Raw genomic sequence first — 15,118 nt, forward strand, 5'->3', positions numbered from 1 at the left:
TGCAGAAATTTTCTGGATTCTAAAATATTATGAGAGGCGTGTGAAGCTTAATCTAAACATATGGTGACTGAATAAGGAGATACTGCACCAGGAAGCAATTACCAGTGGCAGGAAGGTTTTCAATACAGTATAGAAGGAAAAATAGTATTCAATGCCTGGAAGCTAAAGATAGAAATGGCATGTATAGTTCAAGATTGGCTGTCTTTCTAGAAGAATCAGAGTAACTAAAATTCAGGATCTAGAATTCTTGTACAGGGGCTAAGGTTTTCCAGGAAATTCTTGTAGCTGAGGTTAAAAGCTATAGATTCATGAACTCACTGACCATTCACTTAGGATATTTTGAGATGTTTGGTCTTACAGAGTTGTAAGCTTTCCTGGGATTTCATAATAGATCATTTTAGATAGGTCCATCCATCAAGACAAGGATCAAGATATTGTGCCTGTTTTCCAAATTAAAATTTTTGCTTTCAAAAAACCAAAAGTGCTTCCATGGACCAGCCATATATCCATAAGTTTGATCTTCATCAGAGGAGGAGTGGCTTTTATATTTCTGTCCTTTAAAGGCTGTTCATGTATATCTCACTGAACATCCCCAGAAAAGTAGAAACTACACAGTTTTTTTCTAATCAGAGGTGCTCCTTTTCTGAATTCTTTTTCTGACCATGACTCCACAGATATCCTACACATCTGAGCAGTCAAGATGATGGTTGTGATGCCCTGAGGATGTATTTTTCATCACAACCATGGAAGCTCCTGGCAAACTGTCACTGGCTGCTCACTGCCATTCTTATTATGATCTCCCATCTCATCTCCAAGTCTCCACTTGGAATTGCTTGGCTCTGCTGCTCATTACCTCATTAGCAATGTGAATTGACCAAACACCCACTCCAGCCAAAGGCATGTTGTTCCCTTCCCATCTGTCCACTGATTTGGGACACAAGCCTTTCTCTCCACGGTTTCAGCCTAGCACAGCACCAGAGTAAGTTGCAAAACACAGCTCCACTGCAGCAGTCGTGGGTGTAGCAGCAGGAGCTCCAGCAGAAACAGCCCTAAATGGCACGGCAAAGTCCAGGCTGCCTCCTGCTTCTCCCTGGAGATAAGCCCACCTTGCAGTCCATCAACACCACCACCCCCTGTGCTTCCCAGGTCCTCTCTGAACCAGGCTGACACCCATCCTCGTTTAGAGGTGCTCCCACTGTGCAGTGTGTGTGCATGATTCACTGGAGATTGCATTGGATTTGAGTTTCAGGGACATGTTGGTGCTTCTTGTCTTTTGCCTGTATCAAACCAATGCTGTCTCCTGACAAGCAGCAGTGGAGTGTGCTGCAGGAAGCTCTATTTTCCCAAATTCTTTCCAAAGCTCTCAGATTCTTAATAAACTGGTGCTTGGCTGTTTTAATCAAGCCCTTTCCCATGATGTTGTTATCCATATGACCACCCACCTAGAAGATATAGCAACATTCATGACAACCCTTATGCATCAATGACATCTTAAACCCCACATTTTAGCTTATTGCAAGCAACTGCCTTTTTTTTTTTTTTTCTTGTGGTTTTTAGATTTTAGGATCCTTGTATGAGCAATGTGAGTTAAGCAAAATCCTAAGTCCTTACATTCATTCTTGTGAAACATGTATTTGACAAATCAAATTGATTCTACTTTTTATTCCGTAGCCAGTGGGGACAAGACAAAGCTTCAGATTTGTCATGCTAGAGAATTCAGTGTACAGATTGACAGGACTTAAAGTAAGATCTCCTCTCACCCACCAAAGGCTTCTGTGGTTTCATCACAAAAGCTCTACATTGAATCTTATCTGCAGCTCCAGTAGACTGAAGGGAACACCATAAACCAACTCATATGGCAGATAAGTCATCCTGTCATTAAAGCAGCTTCTTGCCAGTGAAAAATTACTTAAGCATGAAGACTCACAATTCCAGTAAGTTGGAAAACAATATCAAAAGGAGAGCAGAAGAATCAGAGCTCTGGGAAGAGGTTGTGTCTATCACTTGTCATAACCAGCACCAGATAAAACCCTTTATCTGATTCTCCACAGGGATACTGTAAGGTTTAACGATGCTTAGCACAAAATAAAATGCAAAAGATAGAAATATGAGTAATGGGTGATGCACAAGAATCAAAAATAAGCCAGTGTTCAACAACTGGTTGTTCTTACATGTGTGTGGGTAGTCCTCCTTTGGTTCAAATCCCTCTGGATTTTGGGGAGCTCCTGTGCTTCACTTTTAGTACAATACAACACACTTTTACTTCTTGTTAATAATCACTATTTCCTTGCCACCTAGAAGGCCTTCAGCAACATAATCTGAATTGAAATGAAGCCTCTGGTGCTCAAAAAGGCCCAGCAAATTGGGATCTGTCAAGTGCCTGCCCAGAGCAGTGTTAGGTGACACAAAGGGGATCCACACTCTTGGTTGCACCACATACATGACACAAGATTTTATTTCCATTAACTGCTTCTACACAGTCTGAAGAACTGTCTTTAAGCACTGAGATGAAAACCTGGGTTAGCTGAGTTACCCAGCATAGCAGAGCTGCCAGAGCAGGGCTCAACTTGAGAAATATATTTGATTTCGGACCTCAGCCATCAGAGGCTGGAGCCCCTCTGCTCTGGAGCCAGCCTGGCACAGCTGGGGCTGCTCAGCTGCACAAGAGAAGGCTCCAGGGACACCTCAGAGCCCCTGCCAGGGCCTCCAGGGGCTCCAGCAGAGCTGCCCAGGGACTGGGGACAAGGCCTGCAGGGACAGCAGCCAGGCAATGGCTCCCAGGGCCAGAGGGCAGGCACAGATTTTGGGCTCTTGGGAATGAGGAATTGCTGGCTGGGAGGGTGGGCAGGCCCTGGCCCAGGGTGCCCAGAGCAGCTGGGGCTGCCCCTGGATCCCTGGCAGTGTCCAAGGCCAGGCTGGATGGGGCTTGGAGCAACCTGGAATAATGGAAGGTGTCCCTGCCCATGGCAGGGGGTGGCACTGGATGAGCTTTAATGTCCCTTCCAAACTATTGTATGATTGTATCTAAGGAGTGCCTCAATGTTTACTGAAATCACATAACACAATAATATTCATCTCTTTCTTAATCATTTTCATGTAGTGTTTAATCTTCACTGCTCACTGGTTTTTCTAAGGCCACCATTCTCATTAAGTTTGGCTGACTTGCAATTCTAATGCACTCATTCTTTCTGCATGTCTTTGCTTTGGAAGTCCTTCATTTTCATCTAAACCTTCACTCCTACAGGATGAGTTGTCAGCATCTCTACACCCTGTATTAAGTTATGTAATTAAAAGATAAAGAGTAGTTCTAGAATATGTTCAAGTTGATACCACACATGCATGAATAAACATATGTCTCTATGTATATAAATGGTACAAGTTAATGGAAATCATATTCACATCTATTTCAATTAATATCTTGAAACACAAAACCTTCTACAAGAAGGTGGTGGCACAGCAAACTGCAGAGCTATGCAGTGAAAGGTATTCTGTGTGCTTATGCTGACATACAATTATTTTTGTGCACTTCAGACATCTCTCCAGAGTCCTGTAAATATATACAAATAAAATCAGTTCTGTGAACTGTAGTCTGCAAGTTTTCCATTCAGTGGAAAGAATTATTCATTAAAGGAAGACTTGTTTTCATTTTATGACAACAGCATAAAGTTGAGTGTCAGATTAAGACTCTCAGGAGATGTCTGGTGACAACACAGTCAGAAAGGTGATCAAATGTAAATAGTAAACAATTTTGACACAGCTCTGCAGTAGTCACCACACAGTCTCATCTCCACACTTACACAGTACTTTTTTTTATTTTCTTGTATTCCCAGGTTCCATACAAAAAGATAAATAATATCTCTAACACACTTAGGTGTGAAATATGTTGCAGGTAGACTTATCCCTGACTGAAAAGCTTTCAGCTCCACTGTCAGTAACACAGAACGACAGAATGTCTTGAGATGAAAGAGACCCATAAGATTACCCAGTCCAGCTCCTGCCCTGCACAGACCCCCAGCAATCCCACCCTGAGCATCCCTGGCAGTGCTGTCCAAAGGCTCCTGGAGCTCTGGCAGCCTCGGGGCTGTGCCCATTCCCTGGGGAGCCTGGGCAGTGGAGATACAGTCACTGACATATCACATAACACAGGCTCTGAAACACACTTTTTTTCTTCATTGATATTATAACTTTTCCCATTTATATCTAGCTTGTGTGGTTTGTTTGTGTAAAAACCACTTGCACCTTGAACCTCTTTGTCTTTGAAGAGGCTGAAGAGACTGAGAGCAGCACTGTGGCTCAGCCCCTCACGACTCTGTGTTTTGTATTCAAAGCTTTTGGTTCCCAGTCATGCAATCAATGATGGTTCAATTGCCTCTGTCAAAGGTGTCTAGAGGAGGAAATCTATATTTGTTTATTTTCTCATGACTTCAAGATGATGTGTGTCTTTGTGTCACACTGAGTTCTTTTATACGCCAAGTGCCGAAACTGAAGGCTTTGTAAATACAGACTATATATGCAGATACTGAAAAGGCAACAAGAGAGGAAGATAGATACACACACCAACACATATACACATGAATCCTTTTCCCCCCTGCTCTAGGAGAAAAACTGCAGTGGAGGCTGGTTGCTCTTATAAAGATCCTTTACAAAGCCAACCAGCAGAGCAGCAGGAAGCACTCGTACAGGATCACATTACAGCAAGAGCCTGAACAGGAACTGCAGCATTGCTGTGATTCAGTGACAGGATGATTTCTGGCAGGTTAGACTCTGCAACTTCTGCTTGCCTTTGAAGTGCTATCAGCTCCACAGCTGCAGTGGTGTATGGTTACAAAATGATGATATTTAAAATAAAATGGGCAATTTACCCAGTGTTTTGTTTATACACAAGTACTAAGTGTAAGGTTCTTTTAATTGTTTTTAGTTTTTTCTTCATTTTACAGCTCTTTCTAAGACTTCCCTGCTGCTTATTGAACTTGATGCTACACATGACTCAGGATTTTTAATTACTCCTGTAATTGGTGTTCCAGGAAGAGAGCCCAAATATCCACCCTATGCTTGTGCCTGGATTTGTGCAGATGGCCTGGGATAGCTGTGGAGTTCTTTAGGCACAACTGCTGCCAGTTTTCTGACTCTGCTCATGACCCTGCAGACACCTGAGCCCATGTCAAACCAGGAAGTACAAAGAGTGCAGCAGCACATCAGTGCTTCTCATGTTGCCAAATACTGTAAACAAAGGCAATACTCCAGCCTTATCTTGACAGAACACTTTTCCCCTAGGCCCTGAAAAGAATTTAAGTTAAACTATGTTTTCATGGAATACATGTTTTATTCTAAAGACCACATTCCCCAGTGTGCTCTGTATGCACCAATGCTCTCATGTTGGGACATTCTCTGCCAAAGTCCCATTCTCCCATACTGCCACACCTTCACACACAGCATTGGTAGGGAAACAGGAGAGGCCAGGACATAGAAGCCACCCTCCTGCAGACTTCATGGATGCTTATGGCATATTCCAAAATGTCCCCAGGGCTTGCAAGGGGGAAAATGGCACAGTGCTTGGTGATCCCTGACATCTTCTGCACTGTGGGGAGCAGTGCCAAGCAGCCAAAGCACACTGCAGATCTCATTTTTCATACAGCCTGTGCTCACATTTGTGGTTCACACAAGGAGAGAGAGAGAGAGAGAGAGAGATCTCCACAGCCATTCCCTCGGGTGTTGGTACCTGGTGCCTGTGTCACTGCCACTCTTCACTGCTCCGTCATCCGTGAAATTAAAGGTGCCGGTCCAATTTGCCAATTCCTCTCCATTCTGCCAGCTAAACTGCAGCCCTCTAGCAAGAAAATGAGGCAGTTGATATTTGATATCATTCATTAGGTCAAGTCTATCAGCATGAGTTCTCCTGTCCTATTTCTTAACATACACATGTGACTATGACATATTCATCAAAAACAATTAAAAGATACCAAGCACAACAAGATATCACCTTACTAGGGTAAACAAATAATTTTTACTTCCCACAGACTCTGCAAGTCCTTGGATGAAAACAATACCAGGCTCCCCATACAAATTTGAAGGCCAGTAGTTATCTGTGCTCATAAACACACATCTGTGAGGAGGTAGAATTTTCTTTCTCCAAAAGACAAGGGCAAAAAGTTGGAGATAGGGGAAACCACAGGGCCAAAGAAGTAAAAGCTCCAAACTTCAGTTTTGCATCTACAGTAGTTGCTAAATGTGTTGGGCACTGGGTTCTTCCTCTGTTTTGCTGGCTCTGCTAGCAAAGGATGTGTCATTTGATGATGTCTCTAAAGTCATAATACAGTGCTTATTTTGCCTGTTTGGTAAGATGGCATTTTTTTAAAGCCAATGCATAAACACAATCATCACAAGTCCCTGTTTTCCAAACTTTCACAGATTTGTTCCAACCCCCATGATGCCTGCAGTCTTCTGGAAACTACACCAATAGCAGGGTAGAAATTTAAAAATGCTGGGGAAATATTTGACAACACAAGTCAAAAGCCTTCTCTTATCTCAGAAGCCAACGAAAAAGGATCTTGCAGATTGTTATTTTTAAACTTCTCCTTTTTAACCCTATTTCATTATTTCAGAAGCCTGGCAAGCTGAGTTGTGAACATTTGGTGCTGCCAATACTGAAAGTTAACTTCCCAGTTGGGCTGTGTGGGGACAGCCAGGAAGCAATCTGCCAGTAGGCTTTGTCCAAAAGAAAGGGCATCCAGGACCACGATAGCTTTGCTGATCACCAGGCTTATGACAAGGGCTGGTGAATCTCTCTGGCCACATCCATCCTCTAGTCTAATTGGAGCAATTATCAGCACAGGGAATTAAGAAGGAACAACATGGGGTGTTAAAATATGCCCAGTGGAATCTCATGAGGTTTAACATGGCCAAGTGCTGGAGCTGCACCTGGGCCAGGGCAGCCCCTGGGATCAACCCAGGCTGGGGCTGAGCAGAGGGAGCAGCCCTGGGAGTGCTGTGGGTGAGAGCTGGACCTGCCCCAGCCTGAACCCCCTGCCCTGGGCTGAGCCCCAGCGTGGGCAGCAGGGCAGGGGGGATCCTGCCCCTGTGCCCCTGGGCTCAGGTGAGAGCCCACCTGCAGAGCTGCCCCAGCCCTGGCTCCAGCAGCACAAGGAGCTGGAGCTGCTGCAGCCAGTGCAGAGGAGGCCACGGAGCTGCTGCCAGGGCTGGAGCCCCTCTGCTCTGGAGCCAGCCTGGCACAGCTGGGGCTGCTCAGCTGCACAAGAGAAGGCTCCAGGGACACCTCAGAGCCCCTGCCAGGGCCTCCAGGGGCTCCAGCAGAGCTGCCCAGGGACTGGGGACAAGGCCTGCAGGGACAGCAGCCAGGCAATGGCTCCCACTGCCAGAGGGCAGGCACAGATTTTGGGCTCTTGGGAATTAGGAATTGCTGGCTGGGAGGGTGGGCAGGCCCTGGCCCAGGGTGCCCAGAGCAGCTGTGGCTGCCCCTGGATCCCTGGCAGTGTCCAAGGCCAGGCTGGATGGGGCTTGGAGCAGCCTGGGACAGTGGAAGGTGTCCCTGCCCATGGCAGGGGATGGCACTGGATGTGGCTAAAGTTTCCTTCCTGCCCAAACCACCCTGTGATTCCATGATTCATACCAAAGTGTGAATACATTATGCTATAATGGCCATTGGGTAGTGCAGTGCTCTGGATTGTCAGGCTGCCCCATAAGTCGTGTGTTGCTCTGGCAGTTTTTAGTCAGCCGACCTGCCCAAGGTACAGTTTATGAGTGGAATATTGATGTGAAGAAAGCATAAGAAAATTACTTGGACACCTTCACTTTGAGGCTTGTTGAAATAAATGCTTGTGGTTCTCTCCCAGATACCACAGTCTAGCACATTTTTTACCACTCTGTAACTGGTGTAGAAACATGGTTTCTTTAAAAATAGATCTTTGTAAAACACAATTATGTATATGGCCTTAAAAATATCTTTTAATTGTTTAAGCTATCATTGGGAGAGAGGGTAGAAATGTGGGAAAACCAAGCTGGAATTGTGCCTTTTAATTGGATTTAAATTCTCTATTTGGGACTTCGATATTTGCTTGCAATCTGAAATAGAGAGCATTAATCCAGATAAATGGCTGGTGTTGGTGTCTTCTCCAGAGGTGAACTCTCCTACAGCACAGCCAATAAAATGATTAAATGAAGAATTGAAACATGCAGTAAAGTCCTTTCCCCATCCTTTCTGTATGTAGCAGCTGAAAGGAAATCTAAGTAAATGTTCCAAGGTGGAGCGGGGTGAATCTGTCCATCACGCAAAACAAATTGTAAAATCACTTTTTAATGCCCTCCTTTCATCAAGCTGGTATCGGGGAAGGGCGTGCACTGCAGCAGAGGCACCAAGTGTAAAGGACATTCACATTTTGGGTAAGATCCAAGGGGAGATTGGAAGACTAACCCTGAGGAATGGCAGTTATGTCTTATGATGACCAGCTTGGTATAGTTAGCTTTGAAGTGGCAGGGTGGGGATCTAATGGAGGTACAAAAATATCCAGTGAGGGTTCTAGGGATGACACTTCTCTGTGGCTAAGGACAAAGTACAGAGCTTTGAGCTGAGCTTAGGGTCAGGTTAAAGTTAAGTGTCCAGCCCTGAGCCAGCCAGACCACACAGAGCTCTTCTTCCAACAGGTACTCCAGGGATTAACAGAATACAGACTTATAAATACACAAAACACCCCACCAAAGAAATTTTGCACAGCTTATAGGGCTGTGTGTCTCACTGTGAGTCTTCAAGACTAAGACCAAGCTGCTTCTCTGCATTTTTTGCAGAGGTGGTACAATAAATCTCTTTCTCACAGTAAGAACTACTTCCATAAATAATGGTTTGTAGTATTAGGACTGAGTAGGAACCAAGGATGAGACATTTAAAAACACTGCATTAATTCTGTTTCTGACAGGATTACTGAGAGCTTTACCATTGATTTCAATCAGCCTTGAGTTGGGAGAATATAATTTTTGAAATACAAAATTTTCTAATCCTCTCAGGTTTGAGTTGTAAGCATCCGTAAAAAATTGTCTGGCCGAATGTGCAAACAGCCTGAGAAAACAGAAAAGAGACTTGAACCATTTCATCAGTGTATTTCTTTGGCATTCTATTTCAGTAAAATTCTACCATGTTCACTCTCAGCAGTAACTGCATTTAAACAGGTAAACAAATTAAGGTTTCTGTGAATCAGAATCGCAATATAAAAGCACACAGAGGACAGAAGCACAGAAAAGGAAGAGAAAAAGCATCAGAGCAAAAGGGAGGGTAAGGAAAGATTAAAAGAAGGCGAGGAAAGCTGATGAAATGACTGAGACATCGAGGTCTACTATGTAATTTACATAGCTCATGTCAGACAGTTGAAACAAAAAAAAAACAGAAAAAGGGAGAAAAGGAACAAAGAAAAAAATAAACAAATTTAGAAAGAAAAAAAATAAAGAAAGAAAAGCTAATTTGAAGCCTGGAATCATTGCCAATGATTGTCAAGTGGAACTTTGCCATTTGCTCAATTTGCCCTAATATAACAACTTCTAAAATTGGGATGTGTCCCCAACGTGTGATGCTGATGATGGCAAGGAAAGAATTCATAAAAGGTGTAATAACCAGAAACCCTGTCAGTGCAGAGATGCTTCATTTTGCCCATGAATGTAAGCAAATTGTCCATCAAGGAAGATGTACGTCAGTTATGGATACCATTAATCACAAGACTTATCCCTAACAAATAAAAGTATGAGCAATGCTCTGCCTTGCGTTGCAGAAACTCCGTGAAGTTGGATGCCTTAGCAACAGAGGCCTTGAGTTTCAGGTAAATGTCAGAGCAATATTTTGATCCTAATTGGTAACTGTAAGTGTTGAATCAGTGTGTGGTCAAATAAACATCGGTGTAAAGTAATAATAGGAGGAGGGGGTAAAAAGCCAGCAAATTAACAAAGCAGCAGTGACTCTGAAGGGCTTGTCAAAACCGGCTGTCAGGAAGCAGCAGGAAGCAAAGACTGAAAGCCTGTTGCTGCAATCCAAACAAAAAACAACTCCTACACAAGCAGAGGTTTTAATAGCAGAGGATGTCAGATAATTATGAGGATTTTGAACTACAAGGCAAGAATGAGCAAGTGGATGAATTGCAGAGGGAAGCTTTGCACCCGTGCTGCTGTCACACTGAGATCCCTCCTTAGCGGTGCCTATTGTCCTTCTGAAAAGGAAAGGAAAGGTGAAAACCTACTTCAGACCAGAAAGCAAGGTGTATAAAAGAGAGCTGCTGAAAGAAGGAGATCCAAAAGTCTCCAAGCACAGCTGAGGGTCATGTCTGGGCTCTACCCAGAGAGTGGGCCGTGACCGTGTGTGCAGCAGAACCTGCTCAGGAGAGATCCATGTGCTTCCCAGGCACAAGAGCAGCTTGGGGCTGGTGGCTAAATGACACAGTCATCAGCACCTCTGGGTGACAGGGACTGCCTGGCAGTGGGGCCATCACCTGCCACTCCAACCACAATTATTCCCCAAATACCACCAGTTCATCCCATTTAATCCCAGGCAGCAGGCGACTTCCACTCATCTCTAAAAGGTGACAGCTACAACTATCCTCATTTGGCATCTACCACAGGCAGGCTAAATCCAAGCCCAAGCAAAAACCAGGCAGAAATGAATGTTATTTTATAATGGTGAAGCTAAGCCAAAACCTGACTCAGCTTTGCTGGCCTACACAGATGGGCAAGGAAGGAGAAGCAGAGGAAGGGAAGGAAGATATGGATGTCCCCAAGAACAAGGCAAATTATTTGTCTTTCTGAGCTCCCTCTATTATTTGTCTTCACTTCTCCTGCTCTTGCCTTCCAGCAGTTCTCACATGCTTTCTTCATATGCCCTCTCCCTTACAAAGAGGCAACTAGGAGGTGACAGGAAATCCAGGTTTTGTGACTCCGGCTCCTGTTGAAGTTATTAGCAAATAGTACATTCATTAATTCCATATATATCATTAATAATTTTATAATCCTGTTTCTGCTAGAAGCCATATACACTTCTCAGATATAAAAGCTATATCCAGTCCCTGTCCTGATTACCAACAGCCTAGGCCATGAAAAGGCTTCCTAAAGTCACTGGAAAATCACTTTCACTGTACCTCAGTTTCCCTGTTTTGTAATTCTTGTACCCTTGACGGGGAGGAACTGAAGACTTTAGTGTTAAATGATCACTGCTCTCTTTGAAAATGGAAAGTGGTGCCCTTAGCCTATTAGCAGGGGTGTCACAGAGGTGTTGGAAAGTCAGATGGTTAATCTTGCCAGAGATCCAGTTCCTTCTTTCCGCAAAATAAGGAAACTATGACTCACTGTGTCCACGGGCTGTATGGAAAATAAAACTAAAGCCGTGGTATGCATGAGTGACCTGAAGATGAGAGTGATTGGAAGCACTCACTAAAATGGATCAGGGAGTTAGAAGAGCTTGGGTGAGGGGAATATCAGGAGTCTCCAGCGTGACAGACTGCTGCACAGGTGAAGAGAAGCACAGCAGCCTGCAGAGACAGCAGTAAGAAGAAGTTTGGAGCAAAACCAAGGATCCCTTTTCATTTCTGCACAAGCCAGAAAAAGCAAGATTATTTACACTGCACTTGAAAAGACATCAGAGGGGCCCAAAAGGAGTAAAGGACTAAAGTTACCATAGTGAACAGTGAGACACTGGGATCAAACCCAGCCCAGCAGTGCCCAGTCAGACCAGCCTGTGCTCAAAACCCCTTTCTTGACAAAAGGGCCAGACTTAGTCCCCAAAGACAACAAAGCCAGGTGACAAGAACAAGGCAAATGCTTACTTGAATAGTTAAATATAACTTTAAACACCCCAATCAATTTTGAAATAAATACGCAAGGCACAACAAGTTAAAAGATGCAGCACAGAGGAAAGAAAGAAAGAGAGAGAAAGAGAGAGAAGGAGAGAGAGAGAGAAAGAAAGAAAGAAAGAAAGAAAGAAAGAAAGAAAGAAAGAAAGAAAGAAAGAAAGAAAGAAAGAAAGAAAGAAAGAAAGAAAGAAAGAAAGAAAGAAAGAAAGAAAGAAAGAAAGAAAGAAAGAAAGAAAGAAAGAAAGAAAGAAAGAAAGAAAGAAAGAAAGAAAGAAAGAAAGAAAGAAAGAAAGAAAGAAAGAAAGAGATTTGCCTGCAGCAGTTCAGGTCCAATTCACCTGTGCTGTGCCAGGTAATACCTGTAATGCCAGGAAAATACTATGTGTGTGCTGGCCTCTTTCAGTCCAGAATCCAGGTCCATAACCCTGCCAGGCAAGGCACAAATAAATAAAACATTCCTGGGGCCATCTCAAGGACTGAGCAATATGCTCTCCTTCTTATAAGAGTCCATTAAAAAATTCAGATTTTTAAGTGGAAGAAGCGTTGAATCTGACTAGCCAAGTTTGGAGAAATACTTATTTCTCCAGAGAAATTAACAAAATGTGAGTTTTAGTCCTGATACAAGCACTTACATTCTTCTGCTCACTGCTTTAATAGAGATCAACCTTTGTCTCAGTGACCTACAGCTTTGTAGATAGACTGACAGTGGGTAATTACTGAGCTCATCACTTACCATCTCACAGGGATAAGATTATTAAAAGGTTTTGAAAATTGTATGAAAATAAGTGGAAGAGCAGGAATGGTATCTTCAGAGCAAAAGGAAGAAATTAAATAACATGGGCCCCATGAAAAACAAAATATGGATGGACAATGTGGGAAAGGAGCATGTCTGGTTTCACCACACTCTTGGCCTCACAGAATTATACCAGGGACAAGTTTGGCTCTTTCTGTTAGAGGGAAATAATAGTATTAAAATGGTGGAGGAGGATATTTTGACTAGTGCAAAAAGCAAAATTGGAAACATAGGTGGGAAGCTTCTGGATTATAACCATTATTACAAAGAAAAAAGATTTTGTTTCATGTAGCACATTTCACATTTGGGTTAAATCTTGCATCAGATACTCACAAGCAGTATCTGAAAAAACTTGGTCTAAAATCACTTCCCAGGAAGGATAAAACACATTCAAATAGTTGGCTTAAACTGGATCTAATGTTGACCAGGACATCAAGAACATCAAATGATACCTTCCAAACCTTTACAATCTTACCTTTTCTCATCTGTGGCTGGAAGATAAACATCTAAGGAGTAATAGATAATCTTTATCAATCTTATTGGCAATAATTATTCACAATTATAATTATTCATAATTTAAATATCATGATTTGTAATACTGAGGGGCAGCACAAAACCAACAACAGAATGAAATTATAGTGAGGGAGGTAGTTTTCAAGAAAATAAAAGAAGAATGAAAACATCCAAGCCCTGGGCATGGACACTCACAGGAAATCCCAAATGTTTTAAGATACCAGCAAATTCTGACATTTGAGATGGTAGATGCCTGATGCAGTGTGGGTTCCAAATCTCACCACACCACAAGAGATCTGACTAAAACAATTGCACTGCATCTCAAGCTTCCAGCAGCAATATATTCAGCATCAGGTCAAGTGTCCCCACAGTGCCCTGAGGGCTCATGCTGAAGACAATGAGCAAAATGCATTCACAGTCAGTGAGTGTGTACCCAGTGCCAGGCACAGGAGTAGCAAATATTCTCTCTCTCTCCATCACAGAAGTGGATGGCACAGTCTTCTCCTGCCACTTAGGCAACACTTCCAAAATATTTACAGCCTAAGATGTTCAGTTAGGACTGTCAAAAGCCCAGCTTTGGCTGTATTTGTTCTACTAGAAAATGCCAAACCAGTGAGAGAGGCTGCTTTTAAGGCATTCACCCTGAGATCTAAAGCGTAAACCCATCCAAATAAAAGGATGTGAAAGGACATCAACTATCTGCAGGGCTGATGGAAAAGCAAAATGGATGCAAGCAACAGAGGGCAAGCATGCCTCAAAGAAATGAGAAGTTAAGTCCACAATTTGCCTGAGGGAGACATGGACTGCTGAGCAATGAATACACTTGAATTAAAAATTGAGAAATGAAATGAAAAAGCAATCAAGGGTAAGAATGAAGCACAGTGGAAGTAAGAAAATACAAAGCTTTGCACAGTGATTATGCCTGAACCAAATCCAGCAAGTGTAAGAATGATCAGGAAACTCCAACTGGGTCAAAAATAAAAGACCAAGGTACCAGGTCATCAACACAGGCAACAGAGGTCAGTGGTCGAGGGTGTGATCCACCCCAGGTGGGGCTGTGGGGAACATGGGTGGGGCACAACCCAAAATGGGAACACAGCGTTCAGGGTTGGGCTTTTCACAAATGGAGGCAAGACTGAACTTTGTGCCTGCCCACACACAAAGAGGCCAAGCAGGTAATTCTTTTCAAAACATCATAAAACAAGTTGATGGCATTTCTTCTCTAAAAGAGGTGTCACAGCAGTTAAATCATGTTGGGTGAAAAGCTCTTGAACGCTGGGCATTGGCAAAACTCAACCATTATATTGTCATACCAAGGCAACAGGTCTGTGTAAAATGAGGATTTAACCCAGATATTCAGCCAAATACACAAGAAGAATTGTTTGCTTGGACAGAAGGAGGCCTAGATCTTCACACAACAAAGTTAGACTGAAGGAAGCTGCTGCTGGGTGCTACATGAATTAGAATCAGGATCTAATTATCTCTGTATTAATCAGGAGGCACAATGGCCACTTTTTGGCAGGACACCTATAATTCACTGCTCCAGGGCAAAAAGTTTCTGGAGAGCTCCTACAGCCCAGCACGATTCAAACCAGCCACAGGGTGGGCTTGTGGACACTGGCCTAGGAGCTGCTGGGTGGCCACAGCCACAATAAAAGGGACAAGTGTCCAAAGGCCACCCTGTAGGACACATCCCTCATGATATGAGTCAGGAAGGACCATGGTGTGACACACCAGGGAGTGACACGCCTGGGATAATGGAATTTGCACATGTGAAACACTGAAATAAGGGATGTTCATTACCTTAATTTACTGTCATCTCAAGAGTGGAGAAGAGCTGGCAATTCACAGGTCAGACCAGCAGCTGGTTTTGCCATCTCAACAGCAGAGGTGAAACAAAACAATGCTAGAAATACAGCATAGAGGGAGCAGGGATATAAACCCTGCTGGTTTTCTGCATCAGGGCCATGGGGAGCAC

The 15,118-nt window shown here is 43.4% G+C and overlaps 1 protein-coding gene across 2 annotated transcripts in view; it reads right to left on the minus strand.

Moving 5' to 3' along the window:
* Positions 1 to 15,118, minus strand: part of ST8SIA5 (ST8 alpha-N-acetyl-neuraminide alpha-2,8-sialyltransferase 5) — a 48,130-nt gene that overhangs the window by 26,400 nt on the left and 6,612 nt on the right. Inside the window, exon 2 of one of the 2 annotated variants that reach the window (XM_071425815.1) lies at positions 5,720 to 5,827. The exons of the other annotated variant lie outside the window; for it this stretch is intronic. Within the exon in view, the coding sequence (XP_071281916.1) occupies positions 5,720 to 5,827 (108 nt within the window). The remainder of the gene's footprint in view (positions 1 to 5,719; positions 5,828 to 15,118) is intronic. 2 annotated transcript variants of the gene reach the window in all.

Source organism: Agelaius tricolor, unplaced genomic scaffold, assembly GCF_023055355.1.
Source record: "Agelaius tricolor isolate 1412-34295 unplaced genomic scaffold, bAgeTri1.0.p SCAF_4, whole genome shotgun sequence".
NCBI lineage: Eukaryota > Metazoa > Chordata > Aves > Passeriformes > Icteridae > Agelaius > Agelaius tricolor.